Source organism: Anabrus simplex, chromosome 2, assembly GCF_040414725.1.
Source record: "Anabrus simplex isolate iqAnaSimp1 chromosome 2, ASM4041472v1, whole genome shotgun sequence".
NCBI lineage: Eukaryota > Metazoa > Arthropoda > Insecta > Orthoptera > Tettigoniidae > Anabrus > Anabrus simplex.
The window spans coordinates 680,601,298-680,628,631 of record NC_090266.1 but is presented as its reverse complement, the minus strand read 5'-3'; the positions used below and the strand labels follow the sequence as shown (position 1 = coordinate 680,628,631).

At 39.6% G+C, this 27,334-nt stretch overlaps 1 protein-coding gene across 1 annotated transcript in view; it reads right to left on the bottom strand.

Moving 5' to 3' along the window:
* LOC136864362 (myosin-4) overlaps positions 1 to 27,334 on the bottom strand; it is a 635,412-nt gene that overhangs the window by 39,706 nt on the left and 568,372 nt on the right. The window contains exons 6-9 of the mRNA XM_067141261.2: positions 21,350 to 21,526; positions 8,344 to 8,476; positions 4,967 to 5,134; positions 4,453 to 4,884 (exon numbers count right to left, since the gene is read on the bottom strand). Of these exons, the coding sequence (XP_066997362.2) occupies positions 4,453 to 4,884; positions 4,967 to 5,134; positions 8,344 to 8,476; positions 21,350 to 21,526 (910 nt within the window). The remainder of the gene's footprint in view (positions 1 to 4,452; positions 4,885 to 4,966; positions 5,135 to 8,343; positions 8,477 to 21,349; positions 21,527 to 27,334) is intronic.

Below are 27,334 nucleotides of genomic sequence, written 5' to 3'. Positions count from 1 at the left end.
ATGCTGAAATCTTGAAATCTAGATTCAAACTGTTCATGCAGAATGTCCATTTTGGCATATTCCTCCACAATACTATTTTTGCTCAAAATGATTAACTCCAATTAGTTTTGGGAGTGTGTAATGTTCCATGCCCTTTGTTGATATCCTCATGATTGGGGGTTTTAACCTGAAGGCTACTGAGAATAACTACTAATACAACTTACAATCGTGCAGTGCACACTGTGACATTGCACCCTATGCCAAAGCAATGTGTTCACTGCCCATTTTGTGGCATCTACACACCACTGCACTACACTGAGCCAGACAATGACAACAACTGAAGGAAGTAAGGCTGCTAATAGTAAGTCAACAGGGTACTCCATCCAGTAGTTGTCTATAAAACGTCCAATAATCCTAAAAATGGAAATGTTTAAGTAAAAGTACTTCCACCCTTACACAGCATACTACTCAAGTGTAAGCTATTTAAGACATTACAGCTTTATGGACAATTGTTTCCAATCCCTCAAAATGATTTTTCAAGTTAAAAGGAAGTTTACAGTTTCCAACAACTGTTAATATTGTGTTATAGGGAAAACCATTTCTTTTCATTTTTAACATTAGTTAATCAATAACTGCAAGGTTCTTCAGTCTGTCTAAAATAATTCTTCGGTGTTAGCACATATGGAAAAACATTGGAAAATTATTAACTTTGAGCTTTTGCTCTGATATTATCTAAGTGTTTGAATATTATTACATTTGCTTTCCTGAAGATCTTCAAATGATTTGTATATTACTAGGAATGGGCTGTTTTCCTCTTTCCATTCTACAGACTTCTAAACTTTAGTGCTCATTTCAAAATGTTCATTGAACTATCTGGGTCTAATCCTTGAACTACTTATGCGCATTATATTGCGCACATTACGCAATTTTAGTCACTGCTGTTTGTTAGTACAATTTCTTGCCGATTGAAGTTTTTTATTTGTGCACAGTTTGAGGTTGCAATACTCTCTCAATGAATTTCAAAGTGTAATGCATAGCATAATTTGATATGGTATAAACAGAAATATCTCATAGTTCTTATTCTATGCTTCACAGTTACCCCTCCACATTTTAAAATGCCTTTGTAATACATTTAATATCAAGACAATACTAAAACAATGTGAATTAAGTACCGTAACAATTTTAAAACCAGATTTTTAAAAAAGAAACATTTACTTAGGTTATATAAATTACCTGTACTGTTCTGATTTTGTAACTTTTTGCCAGTTCCTTCCTTTCTCCATTTCTTAGATGTGTTAATTTCTTGCTGAAAATTAACCACTAGTCCCCACAAATAGTAGCATTTTCTGGAATAAATAGTACCACCATCCAAGTTTCATTCTAGCACTTTTTCCACACAGTTGTGGTTATAGGTGTGAACTGTTGTCCTTATATGGACTTGGCCCTGTTTTATGGCCAGATTTTCTTCCTGATGCCAACCGTATGTGGAAGGATGTATTCACTATTATGAGTTTCTCTAGTGGTTGGTAGTATGGTACGGTGTGGTGTGGTCTGGTCTGTATGTACACTGCTTGACAAAAAAAAAAAAAAAAGGATCCAGAAGGGGAGGATGATGATGCTTGTGGTTTAAAGGGGCCTAATATCTAGGTCATCAGCCCCTAATGGTACAAAATGAGATGAAATGTTATGACAATTTAAAAATCCAGAATATTCCACTGACCAGATTCGAAAACATGAGGACGAAGGACGAGTGGATGGATATGAAGTTAAAACAACCAGTGGATCCGACCCACAATGCCCCACATTCCCAGAAACTAGTGTTAAATAATAGTATTACTGACCAAGGGACTGCGTCTAAGGCACAATACTGAATTGATGATGCTTGTAATCGAAATTGGTCCAAAATCCAGGTCATCGGACCCTCAAAATGGTACTTATTGCTAGGAAAATAGAACCATGCTATTTGTCATGTTGCGGTACTAATCAAGAGTAGCATAGACTCGCGGTATTCCACACATTATGGTACTACTCACAGGTAATTCAATTTGCACATGTAACAGACCCATGATGTTTCGCACACTGTGGCGCTATTTACAGGCAACACAAACCTATACTGGCAACGCAAATCTATGACGTTCCGTACATAAGTGGACTAACCACAGGGACCCGCACTATCCCATGGTGTTCCTCACATAGTGGGTACTAAGCATAGGCAAGGCAGAACCATCGTGTCGCTAATCCCATGGTGTTGCGCATACAGGGGTACGAATCACAGGTACTGTAGTAGCCGCCAACATACTCTATTGCTAGTAATCACAAACCTATTGGGTACCTAACATAGTGGAACTACGCGCAAGTAAAAGCGACCCATGGTGTTCCCCGCATGGTGGTACTAATCACAAGTAGTCTCATGGTTCTAATTTGATCATCCCTTGGTTGCCCCTTTTAGTTGCCTCTTACGACAAGCAGGGGATACCGTGGGTGTATTCTTCGTCTGCATCCCCCATCCACAGGGGGTTATGTGTTTGGTCCGCGAGAGGTATTTCATTTCTCTCAAGTCCGCCGGCAAGCCGGTTGGGACTCCCCTATCCGCTACCTGGGACGCGCCACGTGGGAGTATCACCTCTCCCCCGCTACACCAGCATAGTAGGTTCGTGGCAGAAGGGGAGGAGGAAACTAAACAAAACTTCATGTGTTGAGAGGCTATGTGATATTTCAGTGATTACAAAATTGAATAAAATTTACAAAGAATGTGGCAGTACAAGCCCACTTATCAGCATGACTATACACTCCCCCCCTCTGGCCTGGAAGCATGTACCGATTTGGTTGAGAAGGGTTTTGGTAAAGCCATTGTATCCTCTCCTGAGGCAAGCTACCTCACAACTGTCGTAACAGGTCCTTGATATCCTGGAAACAGGCACGCTGATGGAGTTCATGTCCAAGCTGGTCCCACCCATGTCTATCGGAGACAGATCTGGGGACTTCCTGGCCATGGGGGTATGTCAATATCACGCAGACAGTTCACAGAGACATGTGACGTGTGGAGGGGCATTGTCCTGTTGATGCCATCACACAAGAGGTAACACAAGGATGCAGGATGTCCGTGACATACCGTTGTACCATCAGGTGTGACCAGCTGTGACCTGAAGTCATACCCGATGGCTCATCACACCATAATGCTAGGAATAACACCACCGTGACTCTCCAAAACATAAGAATGGGACCTCCCCCAGGTCGCCACCATACTCTCAAACAATGGTCATCCGGGATAGTGCAGAAATGCGATTCATCAGCAGTCCATGCTTCCCAGTCACTGCATCATTCCAAACGCAGCCTTTTGTGTTGTGGTATTAACGGCAGCCTACACATGGTACGGTAATTCCCTATTCTGGCTGCTGCTAGTCTCCAACAAATTATGCGCGATGACAGAATCCATTACTTGTTCTCGGATGCCAGGCGCAGATGTGAAGGGCGTACGGTGTGCTTGCTGCACAACACGGGGTACTTCCCTTGAGTTGGTCGGACGTGGTCAACCGGAACCTTGACTACTAGTATGCCTGCCCTCATATTCACATGCAGTCCAACTTTGGGCCACTGTCACATCCGAATACCCCACAAATTTGGATATTGTACGATTTGACCAGCTCGACAAATGGAGACCTATGATGAGGCCACCTTGAAACTTATCAGGTGCTTATGATGCTGTCTCACGCGAGTACATGGCATCTCCATGTCCTTTAGAGTGATCACTCAACATACGACTCTTCACACTCTTCTATACTCTACCACACCTGGTAACAATACTAAACATGAACATTAATGCATTCTGGTGGCCATTCTACCTGTCGCAGAGAATTTAAACTTTAATCATTACCATACCTGACAATTGTGTGTACGTATACAAAGTTACGTTGGCATCTGACCATTTCTTCTGGGTGCTTCAATTATTTTTCTCAAGCAGTGTATATATATATATTATTGGGTCAAACACCCAGTCCTCATGTCAAACGAATTAACCAGATGTGGTTAAAATTCCTGACCTGGCCATGAACAGAACCCAGGACCGCCAGAATTGAAGGTCTACACTGACCATTTGGTCAAGGAGATTGTGTTCCTATGTCCAGCTCATTGGCTGAATGGTCACCATCAAATAATATTTAAGATTGGCCTACTAATCCAAAAGTAAGAATCTAAAAAGCATGGCACTACTTGAAAGAAAAACCTTTGATTCTACAAAGGATCACTCCATAAATATTCCTTTTGTCGTATTTAAGCTTTAGTGATTCAATAAAACCTTTTCCCAAAAGACATTTTAATCTGATAAATTAGAGTTACAAATTGTAACTATATGATAAAGGTAGCATTTGATTTTCATGATAAATATTTCCTTTCTAAGAACATGTTATTCATCTTTCTACAAAACAGGAGAAGAGTCAAAACAAATTTTAATATACACAGTGGAAATTTACATACCTGCCGTTCTAAGGTTGGGGTAGTATCCATTATTTTCCTTGGGACTACAGGAGGAGTATAACTAGGACTCTGGAGAGGAGAAGATGCCACTTGCGGACTTGAACCAGGGCTCTTGGATGAATTTATAGCAGTCACTTTCCCATGGGATGCCAAGAACCTTTGCATTAGCCCTTTCTGCCCTACAGAAGGAGAGAATTTCTTTGGACTCGTAACACTATTGGGCGTGACATTTGTTGACCGTAAAGTAGCACTACGATTTGTAAATGTGGTTGCTGGAATGAATTTGCGAGGAGGCTGAGGAGGTACTGTTGAAATTCCACCATCAGCTTCTGTTGAAACAGAAGTTGGAATGTTGGAAGTTGAAACAGATTTTTGAAGTCTACGTTCCCTTTCTTCAATTGCATACTCTGCAAGATCAGTAAATCTTGTAACCTGTAATCACAAACAATGTTTTGAAGTGATGTCTTGGAAATATCATGTTAGAAATTATTTTGTAATTAATATTTTTACATACTTTTGAGTCAACTGTGTCTTCTGAAGTTGTCTGGATTGTACCAGCAGCTCTTAATTCTTTCTCCCTTTCCGTGGCTTCATTTATTTCTTGCTGGATCCTACTTGTTGCCAAGCGATGTTGTACACTTCGGGAATCGTTCGTGTTCAGCATGTTTGTAATACGACGAGCCTAGAAAACAGTGCACAGAAGAATCAGGTTCAGTTCACAAATTTTTAAAAGATGCACGAGGACCCTTATTATCTCCCGTTTAATTTTTAAAATGTAAGTTAGTCATTAGCTTTCAGTTTTAACTGTGGCTTCAGAGGTACATTAGGCAATGATTTAATTTTTTATTCCAAACCTCTGGCAACTGTGAACCGAAAGACAGATTCATTAATTAAACTTAGGAAGAGACAAGAGTATCTCAATTATTTTTGTTATGCCTATTCCCTTTTCTACATGTGTAGGTCTATTAAAATGATTTATCATAATCCAACAAGTTTTAAAAGAAACCTTATTTTAAATGATTTAATTTATTTAATCACTTTCTTTCTACTCTTCACATTGTACTTGTTGAAACATGATCATAAGATAAGAAGGTAAAAGTTGCGGGTATACAAAGAGGAGATATTGGGACAAACGCCAGCACTCGAGTCAGAGGAATTAACTGAGTAAGATTGAACCTGGGACCCTCAAAACCAAAGGCCTTGACACTGACCAGCCAAGTAGCCAGATGCAACAGTTAAAATAACCAATTGATTTTTGAAAATTCAGGCATTTTTAACAAACTCATAAGACAAGCTTGGGAAGCAGCCTGTACACTCAAAATGTATACATCTGCACGAGCATAGGTGTGCATGTGTGTGCATGCCTAATTAACTGCTTGGCCCATCAATATTTTTTTCTGTTTTATGTCACACCAACACAGACGGGTCATATGATGGTGATGGGATAGTAATGGGAAGAAAGCAACCATGGCCTAATTAAAGTACAGCCCCAGCATTTGCCTGGTGTGAAAATAGGAAAAAACAGAAAATCATCTTGAGGGCTACCAACAGTGGGAGCTCAAACTCGCCACCACCCGACAAAAAGCTCACAGCTATGTGACCCGAACTTCACAGTGAACCTTCAATTAACAGAAATGACTGGACATTTAAAGTGGGTCCTCTCAGAGCAGTTAGTATGCTAGTGGTTTAACATTGCACCAATACTCGTACATAGATGGAAATGAATGTGAAAGTGCCAGAACTGGGAAGGAAGCAGTAGTTGCATTAAGGTTCATCTACCAGGAGTGAAAATGTAGAAACATAGAAATCCATCTCAGGGCTGCTGATAGTGGGATTCAAGCCAATAGTTCCCTGAATCCTAATATGGTCTACCTGCCAACTTCACCGTGTAGAGAATCTACTTCACCTCTTGTACCAAGGGTCTGCATTTGATTCTGGGTGTTATGTTGTGTGGCAGTGTACGAAGATATGAAGATTCTCCTGGTCATTTTAAGTACTCTATTTCTCCCCATTTCCACACTGACCTGCCAGCCGTTTTATCATATGTGTTCTATTCGATGTTCCTCTCTCTATATAAAGCTTTATTTGCACTTGTGTGCATTTGTTTTGCTTAAATTCCAGATCTAAGTAATGTTTAAACAACAAAGAAAAACAAAGACATTTTAATATTAAGCCATATGAAGAATAACCATAGATATGTGGATACAATGTATAAAATGCCTTTTGCTTTCTATGTGTAGGGGTCTATGTTTAAGGGCCAACAATAGTGGTGCATAAAAGGTGTAAGAGATCTTGGAGATGTGAAGAATGTATTTAAAAACATTCTGAAAATGTTAAACAACTTAATTTGCTAGATTTCACTGCTCTGTGTAATATAAATACTCCTGTGCAGCTCAGTCAAATCTATAATGAGAGTAGGCAGAAGCACAATGAAGTTGAAGTTGAATTAAAGCACTACATTGTATCAAGAGTGATGAATTGTATTAAGTTTTCTGGCTTTTGAATTGCAGTAAGAGGACATGATTAGGATGAGTCAGAAAATTCTGGAATATTTCTTGATTTGATAGATATAAGTACCTACTGGCAGTGCTGTCAGGACACATGGAGGAGAGCAAAAGTATTGAAAAACATATCAAAATTAACCCAGATGTATTACAGGAATACAGGCTTGAAGTGTGCAAATATATTGAAGAAACAGCTCAGACTAAATATACAGTAGTTAGGTCTGATTAATCAACTGATTTATCACACCAACAAGCAGCTTGCCACTGTACTGAGATATGAACCAAATGGAAAGAATTTGCTTTGTCGCACAGACACAAACCAAATGGATGTATACATGTAAGGTTCTAGGAGGGGATTTGTAACTCATTGATCAGGATGCATGTAGTATTTTTGAATGCATTATGGATGGTGGTTCACTCAGGACATGGTTCAAATCCTCGTCAGGAAATCTTAAAATGTAAGAAACGAGATTTCCACTTCCGGAGGTGCACATGGCCCTGAGGTTCACTCAGCCTACACCAAAAATGAGTACCAGGTTTATTCCTGGGGGCAAAGGTGGCCAGGTGTAGAGCTAACCACTCTACCCCATCAAGTGCCAAGGTTATGGATTGTGGAAACCTTTACCTTCCACCCCTCCAAGGGCCTTCATGGCCTGTACGGAGAATGGACTTTATGGACGAGTTGAAATCAGTTCTCAGAGCAGGTTTACAACTCAAGCCCGTGACTGTACATGTGTGATAAGTGGATTAATTAATGGAGTCCAAGTCAAAATTTAAAATAAAAAAAAAAATTAAAAAAAATATTCTCATGTGAACTATAGAAACTTTGTGATCAGATCAATGAATAAAGCTTAAGGTTTCAGATTGAACTTGATGGAAGAGATTTTCAATTTTAGCTGGTAATACCTCATGTAAAAATAGTCTATAGACAGATCCAATTAAGCAAGATCAATGCCACTAAGGTAAAAGACTACGAATGCACTTCACGTAGCTATATAAAATTTCATGAAAACTAGAATCAGAACCAAGAGAAGTGGAACACTCAAAAGAGAAGCAGCAGTGATCAGAGAACCATGGAGTTCCAGACACAAATTATGTGATCGCATTATGCCAAGTTATCAATAAACTAATTCATGACCAGCACATAAGACTTCAATAAAAGGGTTACTGAGAAATTTGCAAGCAAGTATCATCATTAGCAGGTAAGACTTTTAGCACATGAATTAACATGAGGCAGCTCTGCAGACTAACCTAATACAGATCTAATTTTAAATTTGTTCATATCTATTAAGAAGCTATTCTATCATTCAAATTTAACATTCACCCACCCAAAATTTAAACTAAATAAAGTATTTTATTAAAAACAAAACAGAAAATCAATACTTACAGTAACATCCTGTTTTAAAGCTGAAGCATTCGGTGTGGTAGAATTTGGAGGAAGTCCCTTCTCACGACGAAGTTCTTCCTCTCGCTCCCTAGCTAGCCGGATCTCACGTTCTATAGGAGTTTCCTTCTGAATCCTTTGACAGAAATAATTCTATTAATTCCTACTCTCAACAAGCATTATACCTTTTTAAGTAATTCAATACTACAGTATTCATACTATTCATCATAGTCATGGATGAAATTCCTAAGAACATTAAACAGATTGGGAAGACAGGCAACAAAAGCCACGTTTGCAAATGATATAGTGATATGGGTGACCATGAAACTGAAGTGCAAAAACAAGTACATGTATGGAATCAAGAGATAGAAAAATTTGGGATGAAAGTAAGCACAGAGAAAAGAAAAACAATAGTGATGACAAGGGGAAGGAAGGAAGAGGAAAGAAAACTGAATGGTAAACTTGTGGAAGTGGTTGAAAGTTTCGAGTACCTGGGAAGTGTGGTCACAGAAGATGGAAAGATAACCCAGGAAATTGGGGAAAGAATACAACAAGCAAACAGCTTCTACCAGAGTGTAAGGGGTATTTTGTGGAACCAAGATGTCCTGAAGAAATGTAAGAAAGTATTATATTCAACCTATTATGAACCCATACTAACCTATGCAGCTGGATCATGGACGACAACAAAATGAGAGGAAAGTAGAATACAGGCAGCAGAGATGGAATTTCTAAGAGGTATCGAGGGCAAGACCAAAAAGGATAGAATTAGAAATGAAGAGATAAGGAAAAGGACAGGAATCTTGAAACTTCACGACAGGATAGAAACAACAAAGCTAAAGCGGTATGGACATATGATGAGAATGGGAGAAGTGTGTGCCAAAAAAAGCTTTTTCAGAGAAGTTAACAGGAAAGAGAACACGAGGAAGACCTCGAAAGAGGTGGACAGATTGAGTGTGGGAGTGCATAGAGAAGAGGGGAAGAAAACCAGAAGATGTACTTAAAAAAGGAGAACAGCGGTGGAGAGATGGCAGCGATGGAGGTCCTTGATTCACAACCTGACCTGGGAAGCTGGAAACGGGAAATGAAGATGAAGTTATTTAATAATAGGTAGCTAAACAGGGAATTTTTAGTTTCAAATAATATTCCTAGAATGGTACATTAATCTTCAAAGTCCAATTACTTCTATGTTTTATAACAGTTCATGGTTTTTAATCACAATATATAAAGAATAAAATATCATTAAATTTCAGTCAATATTCTTTCATTCAGATTATCAGCACATGTGACCACCATTGATCTTCCCATATACAAGTACTGTACCTGTTATTGAGGGGACTATCACATAGCATGTGCACAATTACATTTTCGTCCACTCCTCATGTTCTGAGTCACCTAAGTGAGCATGCCTCTCCCTGTCAGTGGCTTGTCTAAACCTTGCTGTCTGGGGCCCTTTGCAGTTTCATATTTCTTTTCATGGTTGCTAAACTTTATTTGATATCTTCCTTCTGGTATAAAAGAAAGCCAAGTTAATATTAATAAAATACTGACAGGTGTACAAAGCTTTTAAAACATTGCCAAAACAATCTCCAGAGAGACTCTTTAGAGTCTCTAGTGCTAGTTACTGGTTCTTGGATTTACACAGGATTGCTACTGATATTTACCTTTTTTTTTTTTTTTACGGTATCGAAAGAAGGTATAGAACAAAAATTCACTGAGCTATTTTTGTGTAAAACCAATCTTAACAGACATCGAGCTTTACTCTTTAGGCCTTTTCCGAATCGCCCCACCTCCAGATAAAAGCCTTGGATAACTTTTAGCTAATATCCTACTCTACTTTTTTTTGTAAAATTGTAATACCAAGTTTCAATGAAATCCACCCATCCATTTTACCCTGATGCTGTAAGAGACATGTTCAAATATTACATTGAACCCAACCTAGGTCATTACAATGACAATTACAATTCTTGTCAGAATAAAACATTAACCAACTGGAATGTCATGGTTAAAAGCAATGCCATCATATGAAATGCTCTATCAAATGACACACTGAACATTTTCTTGCTTTTAAGGGAGAGTACTACGCTTCCATTCTAAGAGTGTCAAGTTCCAGAGCTGGAAAGACCAAGCAGCTGCAGACAGCCATGAGCACTCCTCTAGCATATTCCGTTAAGTGTGCACACAGCTAATTCCGATCAGCACCTCAGAGTGGGGATCAAATAGCAGGAATACTATGATAAGCCAGTGTTGCGTACCAGTAGTTATCAGAAAATTTATAAACCAGAGGAATGGCATGCCAGAAAGGAATGTTATCTAACTCCCCAGCTACTTCTCGCCAATATTCAGGCAGGCTGTTTTACTTGGAATGCATCACTAATCCCATTCATTGCTGTCTGCGACTTCAGTGGTGTCAAGCAAGAGCTCACTGGAGGATGGAGTGGAGGTCCGTTGTGTTTTCCGATGAAAGCCGGTTCTGCCTTGGTGCCAGTGATGGACGTGTTGGTTAGGTCAGGCGAGCGCCTGAATTCCACCTGCCTGCGGCATCGACACACTGGTCCTACACCGGGAGTTCTGGTGTGGGGAGCAATTTCCTATGACGGCAGGAGCACTCTTGCCATTATCCCACGCAGCCTGACTGCAGATGTGTACGTCCATCTGGTGAATCAACCTGTTGTGTTGCCATTCATGAACAGCATTCCCCGAGGCGTTTTCCAACAGGATAATGCATGCCTCCATACCCAACGTGCTCTACAGAGTGTTTACATGTTGCCTTGGCCTGCTCGATGCCCCGATTTGTACCCAATCGAGCACGTATGGGACATTATCGGACGACAAGTACAGTGTCCTCCACAACTGGCATTAACTGTCCCTGTATTGACCAACCAAGTACAACAGGTATGGAACTCCATACCACAAACTGACATCCGGCACCTATAAGACAATGCATGCACATTTGCATGCCTGTAGGCAATTACATGGGTTATTAATGGACCAGCATGACATATCTGTGATGGCAATCACAGTTGGCAGTTGCCCAGGTGGCAGATTCCCTATCTGTTGTATTGCAAGCCTTTCCTTAAATTATTTCGAAGAAATTTGAAATTTATTGAACATCTCCCTTTGTAAGTTATTCCAATCCCTAACTCCCCTTCCTATAAACTAATATTTGCCCTAATTTGTCCCCTTGAATTCCAACTTTATCTTCATATTGTGATCTTTCCTACTTTTAAAGACAACACTAAAACTTATTCGTCTACTGATGTCATTCCACGCCATCACTCCACTGATAAATCTGAACATCCCACTTAATCGAGCAACTCTCCTCCTTTCTCCCAAGCCTTCCCAGCTCAAACTTTGCAACATTTTTGTAGCACTACTCTTTTGTTGGAAATCACCCAGAACAAATAGAACTGCTTTACTTTGTTTTTTTCAGTTCTTGAATCAAGTAATACTGGTGAGGGTCCCATACACTGGAACCATACTCTAATTTGGGTCTTAGCTGAGCCGTATATGCCATCTCCTTTACATCCTTACTAAACCCCTAAACACCCTCATAACCACGTGCAGAGATCTGTACCCTTTATTTACAATCCCATTTATGTGATTACCCCAATGACGATCTTTCCTTATATTAACACCTAGGTACTTACAATGATTCCCATAAAGAACTTGCACCCATTTTCAATGCAGTAATTAAAACCGAGAGGACTTCCTATTTGTGAAACTCACAACCTGAGTTAACTCTGTTCCATACCATTGCGTACTGTCCATCTCACAACAGTACTGAGGTCATTTTGCAGTTGCTCACAATCTTGTAACTTATTTATTACTCTGTACAGAATAACATCATCTGCAAAAAGCCTTTCTTGATTCCACTTCTTTACTCATTTATATATACGGTATAAGAAAACAAAGGTCGAATAATACTGCCTTGAGGAATTCCCCTCTTAATTATTACAGGGTCAGATAAAGCTTCGCCTACTCTAATTCTCAGATCTATTTTGTGGAAATATAGCAACACATTCAGTCACTTGTCTAGTCCAACTGCACTCATTTTTGCCAGCAGTCTCCCATGATCCACCCTATCAAACATTTAGACGGAACAATCCCGATACAGTCCATTTGATCTCCTGAATTGAAGATACTAGTTGGAATCCAACAAGTTGAGCTTCAGTGGAAAACCTTTCCTAAAGCCGAACTATCTTCTATCGAACTAGTAATTAATTTTGCAAACATGTCTAATATAATTAGTAAGAATGCTTTCCCAAAGCTTGCACGCAATGAATGTCAAACTGACTGGCCTGTAATTTTCATATGTCCATCACCGTTTCCTTTATACACAGGGGCTACTATAGCAACTCTCCATTCGTTTGCTATAGCTCCTTCTTGCAAACTATAATCAAGTAAGTACTTCAGATTGATACTATATCCCAACCCATTGTCTTCAGCATATCCCCCGAAATCTTGTTAATTCCAGCCGCTTTACATTTCTGAACTTTTCTTTTCTCGTGCAGTCTTATACTAATCAATTAAATATGTTACCTCTACAAATATATATTTCCACAATATCTGTATTCTACATTCCTTATTTCATGGTGTTTGGATATTTTTTCCACCAGTCTATTTGACCTACATGTTTCAAAATGCTTCCAAAATCATTCCATAAAACTTTTGTTACAATAGAATTTAGTTAATTGTTAAATGGCTAATTAGAACAATGGATTATTCCTTTTAAAACTCCTATTCATACCACTAGTAAAGAGCAACATAAATCCAAATCCTGGAAGGAAATATCTGTATAATTTAGAGTTTACATATTGTCTATATAATTGTAGACCAGCTCATTTCAAAACTGAATTAAGTTTACAAAAGTTTACATGTGTGTGAAGTATGCTAACAAGGAAAGCCTTCCATCTAATGATCTCCAATCTGATTGAGATTTGGTACAACTTAGCAGGAATGTTTTATTCAGCCATATCAAAATTAGATGTTCAGTCGTATATTTAGTTCCTATTTTGGAGTGTCAAGAGTTTGCTCATTTAAGCACCGCATAGACAGGAGTAGCGGCGGAGCGGTTGGCCAGTTCATGTGTCTTGTTCTCACTCCTTTCTTGCACACACACATTACTTCCCTAGCTTTGGCAGTTACTGGCATTATGCGGAGAATGGGACCGTGCGGTCTCTTGTACATAAAACAACTATTATTGCCATAGAAAACTTTTTCATGGTGGATTAACATCCCATTAACATATCGAAGGTTTTCTGCAATGCAACGATAGGAAAATGTTATGATTGGGAAGGAAGCGGCCCTCGCCTTAAGGTACAGCCCCAGCATTTACCTCTCATCCCATTTGCCTCGTGGAGTGGCAGCGATTGCCGAGGTTAGGGAAGCAATGTGCGCGCGCGCGCTTCACGCTGCTACTCCTGTCTATGCGGTGCTTAAATGAGCAAACTTTGAAGCCCCAAAACAGGTGCTAAATATTCGACTAAACATCTAATTTTGACACGGCTGAATAAAACATTCCAACTGAAGTCATCATACCAAATCTCAATGAGATCGGAGATTAACAGATGGAAGGGTTTCCTTGTAAGTCCAAGTTCTTGACACATTGTAAAAGACTGCCATCATTTGTTTTAAATATCTTCAATTGCTATAGGTTTTAAGAGAAGTCTGAGTATGAAAATTTTGTTTTATTGGATTTTTTTTACATGCTTGAAGCCAATAATATGGGGTTGTCATATTTAAATACCTTCAGCCAGGAATGGACCTACACCCTGAGAACAGAAAAATGACCAACTGGTCCCATGGGGTCGGCGCATTGTAAACGAGAACACGTGACATCCATACAATGTGACATTGTGCCCCAGGATAAGGCAAGCCAGTAGAATTTATTAAAAATGCAGTTTAAGGATCTGAGCTGAAGAAATACAATTATTCACTTCATATGGATGCTAACATAAGTTAGCAAGTAATCTTTGAATTCTCTCATTGAGAGCAATTAGGCAGAAGTGCTCTACTGGGCATCAGCCACCATTTAAGCTCTTTAAAAAAAAAACCGTTAAGTGGATTGTAAATAACTTTTCCAGGAAACATTTATATTTAAGATATCATATAGCATTTAACAAGCTGAACTTAAACCAGTGAAGACGTGTTATATCCTTTTCCCACCTGACTCTCGCAATCTTACATGTTTTTTTAAAAATCTGGTGCACTAGATGAGGTTTTTTGCCACATCAAACCAGACTGCAGTGATTATACAGATCTTGCAGAGTGTGTTTTTATTGCTGTAACTGAAAAGTAAAGAAATAATGTACAAAATGTATTATGTACCCATACTGACTTATGCAACTGAGACTTGAACTTTGACGAGCAGGCAAGAGAGTGGAATTCAGGCCAGTGAGATGAAATTCCTAAGAAGTGTGACAGGAATGAAAAGGAAAGAGTGAGAAATGAAGATGTTATGAAGGAAGTTGGGATAGGATAGCTAAGTGACAGAGTTGAAGAGAATAAACTAAGGTGGTCTGGACATTTAAAGAGGATGGAAGAGAATAGAATTCCAAGACAGGCGCTGGAGGCAAAGTAGGAGGGCAAGAGAGCAAGAGGAAGATCTAGAACAAGGTGGATTGAATCAGTGAAGAGCGGCGTAAGACGACGAAATTTAGACTGGGACAAGATCATGGAAGAAGAATGGAAGGAAAGAGGAAGATGGAGAAGTGCCATAAATACCCTGACCCAGCAGGAGCTGGATAAGGGGAAATGATGAATTGGCCAGAAGGTAATCAATGCAAAAATAGAAGAAAACTCAGTGTAAACAGATCTAATCTGCACATATCCAAGGAAAACAACCATTTTAAAGTTCCACAGATGTGTAATGTTAATAATAATGCTACTTGCTTTACGTCCCACTAACTACTTTTACAGTTTTTGGAGACCCCGAGGTGCCAGAATTTTGTCCCACAGGAGTTCTTTTACGTGCCAGTAAATCTACCGACACAAGGCTGACATATTTGAGCACCTTCAAATATCACCGGACTGAGCCAGGATCGAACCTGCCAAGTTGGGGTCAGTAGGCCAGCGCCTCAACCGTCTGAGCCACTCAGTCAGGCGATGTGTAATGTTGAAAAAGTGACATAGTAAAGGAACAGCCAGCAGTATAATTTGTCATGATCTGGTATTTTCTCCTTCCTTCAAACAATTAGTTATGAGCCTTTTAAAATATTTTTCTGTTATTGTTTTGTGTCAAATAATGAGATCTTACTCTCAAAAAATTAGAATCTGGACTTGAGAAAACTTGAGAAATGTTTTCCTTTCTTACTGGTTTAATATCATACAAACACACAGGTTTTTACTGCTGCTGGGACAAGGAAAGGTGGGAATGGGAAGGAAGGGGGAAAAGTGGCCAAGGCCTTAACTAAAATACAGCTCCAGCAGTTCACTGGTGTGGAAATGGGAAACTGAAAACCTTCAGTGGGATTCCAACCAACCTCCTACCGAACGTAAGCTTACAACTGCAAGAGCCATACCATGAAGCTAACTGGCTCAATCCAGGGAAATACTGTTAAGAAGAATACATCTCTTCTTGCAAATCTCCTTGGCTCATTTTCCTGCTCCACAGCAGTCAAAGTAATCACATCACCAAACCAGAAACTAAACAAGGTAAATGCTCTAATGGCAACATCAAACTTCCCAATAGTCAAGCACGACTGCAGCATTTTCTCCTATATTTTTTTGACCTGCCAAAATATTACCGAGACATCCAGACTATCTCAGAGCATAAATATGAATTTGGAAAGAATTTGTTCACTGTGAATGTTGATTTGGGATATAACTGTTTCATTGACTTTTTGTAGCTAGCAAGTTCTCTTTTTTTTTTTTTTTCTTTTCTTCTTTTAATACATAAAATTTATACTTAAGCACACACAAATTGGTCAGCAAAGAAGTACATAATTTTATACGTTCTCAAAACATGATGATGTTCATAAACTTTGGAAAGCTGTTGTCCAAAGAGATACTAGAAATCCTACCACTAGTGTATTATGTTCATGCTATTTCAAACAAGAAAAATTTGAAAGAACAATCTTCTGCAGTAGCCAATTTGTGTGTGGATGAGTATTTTCATTTCTTCACAGATTCCGAAATAACACAGCTGGGTATGAGAAATGTATTTCCAGTAACCCGCAAGAACTCCAAAATTTGCTAATTTGTCATACTGTATAATGGCTAGGAAAATGGTACTTTAGTTTGATGCTTTCAGCTTTTCCTTGCCTGTTCCTTCAAATAATTTTAAAGAATATTTAACGGCTACCCATTCTCGTCCATATTTTGAAACAAATACTTTCAATACTCTGAGTGAGCTGGTTACTTACTGAAACAATTGGCTGGCTACATTAGACCAGAATGATATTTCCAACTGCAGCCTTTACAAGCTAATGTGATGTGCTCTCGTGAAATAATACATCACACAATTGTATTCATTAAAATAGCTAACCAGTTTCACACATATTTCATGTTTTAAACAAAAAGTGCTTTATTTTACTCTGAAACAAGCATCTTAAACCAATAGCTTCTATAGATTTCTTGCTCCGAAAGGGGGAAGTCTAATGCAGAAATGTTTTCGAATTTTAACGAGGAAAGAGGTTAACAGTGCTTCTTGGTGAACTACAATTTTATGTCCTACATCCACAAACCTTACTCAGGAAACTCTTTTACAAAACATTACTGCATATAGCTGTGAATGGTTAGAAATGGATTCTCTCAATGAAAAACTACCAAAATTCCCCTATCACGCCAAACATATCTACTGCTGTCATGTTTATTGAACTCTACAATTGTGCTTGTATATAAAGTATGGCGTTGAAGCAAAGCTAACAAGCAAACTAACTTGTACGTTTATGCGGCTGCTGATATTTTGATCACAGCAATGAGACCTCCAGTTTAAGGCAAACCCCAAGTCACAGGGACAAGACTCTTCAAAAATTTTGCATGTTTTGACCAAGAATAACTGCAGCGTATTTTTTGAGAAGCCAGTGACATAGGCCACTCTGCTTTCTAGGAGCCTGAAGGAAAATCACTCTCCAGACAATACCAAAGGACCTGGTTTCTAATCTTAAAAGAATAAACTGAAGTAGAGATTGGTGATGAAAATTAATCTCTGTTAGATCCAGAAGGCTGTATTTGACCTAGCTGTCAATTAACAAGTTAGCAAGCTAAAATAAAACTGACATTCATCAAAATAGTGTTATCACCACAACACCTACATTAATAGATCAAGATAGTGGGTCCCCCTCTTCCTCAATTTAATCACAAAGTACCAAATAAAATTTATACAATAATGGGTACAGACATAAGGATATCTAGTTTTCTTATTAAAAATACAATGTCATGCACTATTCAGAACAAGTAAAATATGAAAATTATTATTCATGTCAAATAAGAACTGAATAATGTATTTGCTTTACATCCCACTAACTACTTCTGCGCTTTTTGGAGATGTCGAGGTGCCGGAATTTAGTCCCACAGGAGTTTTTACATGCCAGTAAATCTACCAACATGAGGCTGATGTACGTGAGCACCTTGGAATACCACCGGACTGAACCAGAATCGAACCTACCAAGTTGGGGTCAGAAGGCCAGCGCCTCAACTGTCTGAGCCACTCAGCCCGGTACTGAATAAAGTATCCTGAGTATTTTCCAATGTTCCATAGCATATTTTGAAAGAAGGATTCACATCTAATGGCATACTGATACAGTTATTATAAAGTAATGAGTTGGAGGGGTAGTAGATAAATACTCTACTGGTAGCTTCTATACTAAAATTTATTAATTCTAATAACCACTTGCACATACGTACACAGCTACACATGTTAGCATTCACTCTGTTCTCACTGTCCAACCACACTAGTATTACATTCTAATACTTACAGGCTAAAACAGTTATGCTACACAGTTCATGTACAGACGCACTGCACACTTATTTGTATCTAGAGCAGTTCAAGAATAAGCTTGCCGTACACTTTAAGTGGCCGCACTGTTTGGAATTTAAGTATGCACACAACAGTCTTAAGTCTGCATGAGACACAGTTCCCACTTCCACTGCAGACAATCTTCTGCATTGTAATCCCTCGTTGTCCACTTGCAGATTTCCGTCAACTCTGTAGCACGCTGATCCAATATTCAGCGGTACACACCTCACAGCACTGTCTTGTTGACCACTCTCTCCACTCAACTGGTGGCATATTCAGTTCACTGAAATGGTTGCTCTCGACTGCTGACTGACTGTACTCGCACTGACCTGTCTCACTTGTCCGCTGCCTTTTTATATAAGCAGACCGACCCTTCGAGATCCATCAGGCAATAGAACCCTGTGGAATACCCTGGAAATGGAAGGGTCTCTGTAAGCGATTCTCGTCATTTCTGGCGGGAAATGAGTTAGCAGCAATGCCAGTCCATCTTGTCTCCGATGAGTTGTCCATAGTGGCGGAAGGGTGGGGAGTGGAACTCGGCAATTCGCCCTCTGTGGAGCCAGCCCGACTCGTTCCGCCCAGATTCACTGTTATGGCATCGCGGAGGCCTTCTCTACCCCGATATATTCAATATCCATAGCATCCCAATTTTTTTTCACTTAGACAGTTGCCAAGTCACACTGCCCTTCCTCAGGAACAGAATGATTAAAGCTCAATGCAATATTGGCTGAACAAAACAGCTGATCTGGTAGTCATCTGAATTTAAATTGTCAGAGCCCTAAGGGACCTTGGCCTTACCAAGCCACCACTGCTAAGCCCAAAGGCCTACAAATTATGAAGTGCCTTGTGGTCATTTCGATTAATACTCTGTCATATTCTTGTCTTTGTAGATCGGGGCCTCTTTCTTACTGTCAGATACCTCCTCAATTGTAATCACATAGGACAAGTAACTCAAACCAGCCCTTTGATCCTGGTAAAAATCTTAACTGGCCAGGAACTGAACCTGAGGCCTCAAGGTAAGAGGCAGGCTCACTAGTTGTAAAATAGTGATTAAGAGACTTGTCATGAAATATTAGGTTAAATACTGTATGCAAATGATTTTAGCTGGTATTCTTCTCATTGGGCTTCCACTAATATAATCTATCAAACTCCCAGGCCCCTTGAAACCAAGGCCCTCACCCCAAACACATGTCCACCTTGCCCCCGCTTTTGGGCGACCCTCATCACCAGAAACACTAGGGAATAGGGAAAGCCAGGGATAATATTACAAAGGCAGTGGTAATGGTATTTCAACTCTTACATTAAATCTGAGACACAAAGCGAAGCTGTGGTATCAAAAAGAAATTTAGTGTAATAGTGATGATTGGAAAGATGGAAAACAAAATTGAAGTAGAGAAGGGATTATGATGAAAAATTGTGTTTTCATCATATTTAACAACTAGTAAATGTCAAAGCCATGGAGAATGAGGAAAGAACAAGAAATAAAACTCAGGATGGCTTCTGAAAGTTGCTGATGTTAGGATCAAAGCACTGACCTTCATGTTTCTTATCTCTGTACGTTGAAAAAGTTTTTGCTATCTGAGCTACACTGGTGGATAAATAAGTAAATGGAAAACTTTTAGCATTAGGTTATTATAATAACTTATAGTTTTCTCTGCAGCTGTTGGCAAACTTGCATAATCGAAGTCCACTGATAACTTTCTTCAGCTTATCCCAGTTATTTCTGGGGTCGCTGGAGCCAACTAGGTTCATTTTGGTTTTGGCCAGGAGTTTAAGACCAGATGCCCTTCCTGACGTCACGCGATTCCTGAGATGAAAATCTCGACCCAGAATCAACCGGGATTCAAACCTTATAGCCTTCCAGGTGAGAAGCCAGTGGCTAAGCCAATGAGCTTATCACACCCCGACCCACCAAGTCCACTGATAAATATATTATTATTATTATTTATAATAATAATATTGGTTTTAAGTCACACCAACTACTTTTGATGGTTTGAGACAATGAGGTGCTGGAATTTTTCCCTGCACGAGTTTTCTTATGTATCGGTAAATCTATCAATACAAGACTAATTTGAGCACCCTCAAATACCAGAATGAGCCAGGATTGAACCTGCAAAGTTGGGGTCAGAAGGCCAGCGTATCAACCGTCTTGAGCCATTCGGCCCGGCAATAAATTTATAAGCCACATCCTGGGGCTCACCTACTGCATCACAATGTCAATGTTGCAGATTCGTACCCTTAATCCCCACTTAATTGCAATTTACCAAGCTAGATAGCTGCAGTCACTTAAATGCAGCCAGTATCTAATATTCAGCAGATAGTGGGTTCGAACCCCACCGTTGGCAGCCCCGAAGATGGTTTTCTGTGGTTTTCCATTTTCACACCAGGCAAATGCTGGGGCTGTACCTTAAGGTCACGGCCGCTTTCTTCCCACTCCTAACCCTTCCCCGTCCCATCATCGCCGTAAGATCTGTGTCTGTGTGAAGTAAAGCAACTTGTAAGAACAATGATTGCAATTTAAAAAATAAATTATGCCTTAAGGGGGCAGAAACTTTTCAGTAAAACTTGACAGTTAAATTTTGTGTCAACTGTCTAACGTCTAGAAATGTATGAAGAGAAAAGCTTTGTTTCCTGCTACATCTGAAGAAAAAAAAAAAATCACACCCAAGAAACACCTTACCATTATCTGCAAGTATTGGAAAGGAACAAACAAGATTAAATTTAAGTCACATATAGAGAGAGAGAAACATGGAAAGGAACACATATTGAATAGGACAAACACAGGGGAAGAACAGTGTGGGAAGAGGGAGCAATAAGAGGAGGTAAGGACATCCAAACACAGTCAAGGATTATCTCCACATCGTAACATTGGCATTTTCAGAGCGTATCTATTTGAAGATGGCAGCAGGGATCGTAGTTCTTTTTTTGTGTTTCAATGTAAGTCTTTTTCTATTGCTCTCTTTTCCCCACACTGACCCATCATTGTATTCATCCTTGTAAGTGTTCCTTTCCATTATCTATAAATTGTTTCTGAAGATAAATTTGACAAACCTCATATAACTAGGCACTTCTTCTTCAGGTTCATCCAAAGGCTTGACAACAATCCGCCGTCTGTTGGGGTAGAACTCCCCTGAGCCTGAACTGTGGCCAGAGCTCATCGAGTCTAGAGATTCTGTGCGCTGATGCGAGAAGCCACCTCCAGTGGGTACTTCGGGGCTTACCATACGGCTGAAAGCAAAGAACATTAGACTTAAATTTCTTAACATGTTATCAGCAAAAAATATCAATGATGAAAATCCAGCATACCATTCGGTTTAAACTTCTACCTAAAAATTCAACAGCATACATTAAGCACTATCACCACCTGGTCCTTTCCCAGTTACCTTGGGGTCAGTATTATAAGTGGATTGGGCACAGTTTCACCGCTAGATACCCTTCCTGGTGCCAACCCTACGTGGAGGGATATGTTTACCGTAGAGTATTTCTGTAGTGAGTGGCAGTATAGTGTGTTAGGTGTCTCAGCAGAAGTGTATATTGAGAACCTAACAACCACTCCCTGAGCCAGAGGAGTGTAATAAATGCAGCTGAAATCAACAGCCAGAGCAGGAATCAAACCTGGAAACTTCGAACTGAAAGCCACTATGGAAGGAGCAAAACAAAAGTATGTTAACTGCTTTAAGAAAATATGAATTACAATACCAATACAGCCTTCCAGTTGCCCAAATTACATCAAATTCAGAGAAATTACAACCAAGTGGGAAAATGCAACACATTAATTCTTTTCTGTTAAAATGAGAGATTTGAACATGTAAATCACCCATATCAAGCAGATTATGATGGAGATCTATTTAAAGAGGAAAGGAAGACTAAACTGAATATTTCTTGGAATATCTAATCCAATACAATCATCTTCAGGACAATATGGCAGAACAGTCTCAGACTGTCCTACATGTGACGTACTGGAAGTCATGGGACTGTAAATAAACAGTGTAGCAAGGTTTAAAGAGTGGAAAACATTCTGAAGTCTTTCAAAAAATGTCACTAGAAAATTCAAGCCTCTAGAATTAAATTATATAGTCAATCCTGCAAATGTCCCACACCACCCTTGGGAGGAAAAGGAAGATGTCTGGTTAAAAATTTGATTAGAGTATATTGGGATTTATTTTCATTTCATTTCATTTCATTCAAAGATAACCGATTGTAATGGAGTGGTTATTGTTTCAAGGAAGAAACAAATCTACAGTATCATCAGAGACTCTAAAGATACTCAAACCGGGCGAGTTGGCCGTGAGGTCAGGGGCACGCGGCTGTGAGCTTGCATCCGGGAGATAGTGGGTTCGAATCGCACTGTCGGCAGCCCTGAAGATGGTTTTCCGTGGTTTCCCATTTTCACACCAGGCAAATGCTGCGGCTGTACCTTAAGGCCACGGCCGCTTCCTTCCAACTCCTAGGCCTTTCCTATCCCATCGTCGCGATAAGACCTATCTGTGTCGGTGCGACGTAAAGCAACTAGACAAAAAAAGATACTCAAACTTACACAACTGTGTATGAGAAAATCGTTATTTTATTCTACCTTTCTCACTTCACACCAACACAGAACAGTTTTCAGCAATGATAAGAGGAATGGGCTAAAAGCCAATCAATTTTATGAGGATAGTTGGATAGGGCTTTTTTGTTCTTTCTTTTTACCCTCTTATGCTCCTATTTACAAAACTCAATAACTACAGTGAGTGAAAACCATTGTCTACAACTATTTACTTACGTACCTGAAGAGTTAAAGAAAAGGAGAATATTTTTGCTAGGGGCTTTACGTCGCGCCGACACAGATAGGTCTTATGGCGACGATGGGATAGGAATGGCCTAGGAGCTGGAAGGAAGCGGCCGTGGCCTTAAGGTACAGCCCCAGCATAGAAAAGGAGAATAACATGGCAAATATGACAATTTGAAATTTATGAAGCAAAAATATCATTCTCTAGTTTTATCTTTTATGAAATAAATAAATAACCTGAAAAATAAAACGTATGATAATAGATTATATCTGAAAAAGAAACAAAAATGTAACATGTTTTGCTCTTGAAAGAACATCAGATACTATCAAATCACTCAATTTTTTTGAAAAGTGTAAACATTTCGAACTGCCTATTCCCACCCTCCAAGTCATTACCGGTATTTAATTCTTGACCCACATTCTGGATTCTGTTATTTTGTCCAGAATCTAACAACGAACCTGCAAAGTCAAATGACATTAAGGCCAACAACAGAACAGAGGAAGCTGTGTCTGCTAGACAACGTTAAGCAAAGGCTTCCTCCAAATCCTAAAAAAACATAATGGATGCTGTGCCCAGGGCAATTAATCCTCAGGGATATCCTGTTTTATTATTGTCGTTGATCGAGAATATGAAGCGCTTACTTGACGGACGGGTTGGCAGGCGCCTTTCTGGACTACAAATTCGCAGACTGTTTGCACACGTCGAATTATGGGATGAGTATCTTTGTGAGACTTTCCCTAGATTTGGGAAAGCCCAAAGATCAAACATCGACGTTTTTCGTGACTACGAGATAATGAAGAAAGCTTCAACTTTCGTTCGATCTCATTTTTTACTTATACTGAATCGCTAGGAAACTAAACTGTTTAATATAAAATTCAAATTGCCATAATTGAAAGTATACTGAATGGTATGGTAACAGAAGTTCACTTTGCACTACCGAATTCTGTTCATTAAGGTCCCCGATTGATAATTTCAGGATAGATTCAGATTCATTTTTTTCCTACTTGTTGAGATGCATGTGCATATTACTATATGGTTCATTCTAGTTACGTTCCAATCTGCTGCATATAAACGGAACGTTCTCCTTTACAACCAAACCACTTTAGAAAATCGCAACCGTAAGTAAATAAATCGATGAATTAGTCTTCGTAAAATATGCAGATGTGTCAAAATAGACGAAGTTTCTCTCAGCACATCACGTAGGAAAATCATTTATGGTGTACTAAAACAGCATTTACATGGAGTCGCCAAAATACATTGCAATAGTTCGAGAGTTTTCGTACTACGGAACGTCTCCGCTAGTCCTACTAATGTAGCTTCACGAAAGCGATGCTTATGAATGGACAGCAAATAAGACAGTTTTGTAATTTCTTACAGACCAATTGCAAGTAATCATTTACGACCTAGTCTAATTCCGTAAGTAATTTGATAGGCCATTTAGCATCTGTGCGTGCACTTAGAACCAAGGATAAGCTAGACAATGTGAAACTTAAGCAGGAAACACCTTGTAAAACATGGTTAGGTGATTTATTGCTGCACAGCTACACATTTACTAGATACAGGGTGAGTATTTTGTTTATTATAGATCGGTGTCTTCTGAATTTTACACGTGACAGGCCTTTGCTATATAAAGGAGGTTAACTTGCCCTTAGAATTTGTTTAGTTAGAACAGTTTCGGATGAAAGCATCAGATAATGCTTTTATGTCTGCGCACAGCTAAGCAAGGGAAGCTGTCAGCATTACTGCATAAGATTCAAGAATGTGGTGAAAATGGATCCCTAGCACGGAAAAACTTTTACAAAAATTTGGAGACTTCATATTAAATAACGGACTCTTTACATATATAACGATAAATTAGTCGTTTACGTTCAACTGTTGACTCAGAAGCAGAAACAGGGATGTTAGTTCAGTAGTCTAGCCTCCAGGTTCACAGTGTACCGGGTTCGAATCGCAGCGACTGCGAGTGGGATTTTCAACAGAATCTGCGCGTGGCGAAATCCGATCCTAATTCACCAGCCGAGTACCAATTCGAGCATGAATGATCCACCGACCCCACAATTAGTCTTACATTTTCAATGAATAGACTACATAACTCGGGTTGGACGAAATTATTAGTGCCAGGACTTCCATGCACTGTAGAATGCAAACTACTGTAGTATTATGTACCCTGCTTACTCTATTGCTGCGTAGGGAGAGTTGCATAGAGGGTAGGTGTTACAAGTCGTATCCCAAATACCTATGCAAATTGTGTAGCAAAACCGTCGAGCGGTCTAGAAAATCATTCGTACTTGTCTGCATTCTACCGTATTCCTTGCTCTACGAAGTACATGTTGGGCGAAACATCACATTGGACAAATGAGCATTAGACTAAATATCCCACTGGACAAGTATTCCGTAGGATTAGCATATACAAAGACCAACAATGTTGGACGACTTTACCTGCCTTCAAACCGAAGCGATACATAGTTTCGAAATGCACAGCATAGTCAATGGTGGCTGCTCGCAATCAGAATTGGGAGGGCTCAAGTCTGGGTAACAATAGTGTTTAAACTAAATACATCGACTGGTATATCCTACGGGTGTTTATCGGCAAGACAACGCCAATTTGAGTTTTCGATGCTACAGAACTGAACACCTGCCAAGAGCCCTCCCTTACCCTATATTACAGGCTGCCGCTGAACTTAGCATTCCCCTTGTGAAGAGCTGACTTAAGAATACCGCTGAATGCAGTTTTCCGCATTTCGTCGAGGTCGCAGTGTTAGCATAATAGATTCACATCCGGCTGGTCTGGCTAAAAATATCGACTCTGCTAAAGATGTAAGACTGATTTGAGGGTCTGAAACTCTGTGTCAAGCAACCATCTAGAATGAGAAGTGGCTTAGAACACTGCTCATTGCCATCCTTCAAATAGTTCTCATGCATTCTCACTTCAAGTCCTGGTGATAGGTGGGATGGTTGGTATACAACAGATAGGTAAATTAATTTAACCCAAAAGTAGACACACCAGAATAACACAGGTTAACAGACATTCACAAACTAAGAGCACGGGGCTCTTGACTAAGACGTTCCAAGCCCCCTGCATAGAGCAAACATTTCTTCTATTTTTACTTAGAACCCAATACATCCTATTTAGTCTTCAGCCATTCCTGGCAAGTGTAAATGTTATTGCTTCAGCGCAATGAGTCTCAAGATTTATGATCTCTCAAACAAGCTCTGTATAACTCATTTGAGTGGTTCTCCTCGGCTGAGGTACCTTCAACTGTGCAGGTATCGCGTATGTAGCCCCCAAACCTCGATTATACTGAAGAAATTCTTCTTGTAAATCGAAGATGGCACAGGCATGTATTAGTCGCTCAAGAACAGAATGAGCGCATGGTTATTGTATGTTTCTCGCACACTCTATTTTATCAGACATAATTTTAATTATCAAAATATAATTCGCGTACCATGTAGATACAAATCCTGTGGATGCCCACAACAAGGTTGAATTGTTTGAGAAAAGTGTACCTTCAAGTAATTTACACAACACCGGTCAGTGTCTCAGAGGTGCGGTTTTCAACAGCAGAGACCAAGCCGCACTGGGGCGAAACACTTGTACTCTTCCGACTAAGCTACCTGTATTTAGAGTTCAAATCTAATTCCTAATTCTGATTTCAATGCGGGCAGAGTCGCGGGTATTGCTAGTCTACATATAAACGTGCATGCTATCATATTTTATTAGTTAAACAAGGAAACTGCCGGTTTCCTGTTCAGAGTCATTTTGCTATGCTATGGACAGCCTATGTAACGACAGTGCTGTTCTAATGTAAATTGATCATCGCAATCGGTCTGGTCCAACCCAAAGAAAATAACGCGCTTCAAGACCAATGACATATCTGAATACACTTGGGAGTCTACCGTTGCAATATCTTGATGGATGCAATATTTTTGTATTGGTTCCTCGACGCAGGTGCAGCAAAATGTTGCTTACAAGGAAGTCTCGGTCCATTTATTGCTAGGAGAGTATGGAAGCTGCTGAGGTATGGGTAGTGCCGAGTAATGATTTTTTTAAATTTGCTGTACGTTGCACTGACACATAGGTCTTATGGCGACGATGGGATAGGGAAGGCCTAGGAGAGGGAAGGAAGCGGCCGTGGCCTCAAGGTACAGCCTCAACATTTGCCTGGTGTGAAAATGGGAAACCACGGAAAACCATCTTCAGGGCTGCCGATAATGGTATTCGAACCCACTATCTCCAAGATGCAAGCTCAAGGCCGCGCACCCATAT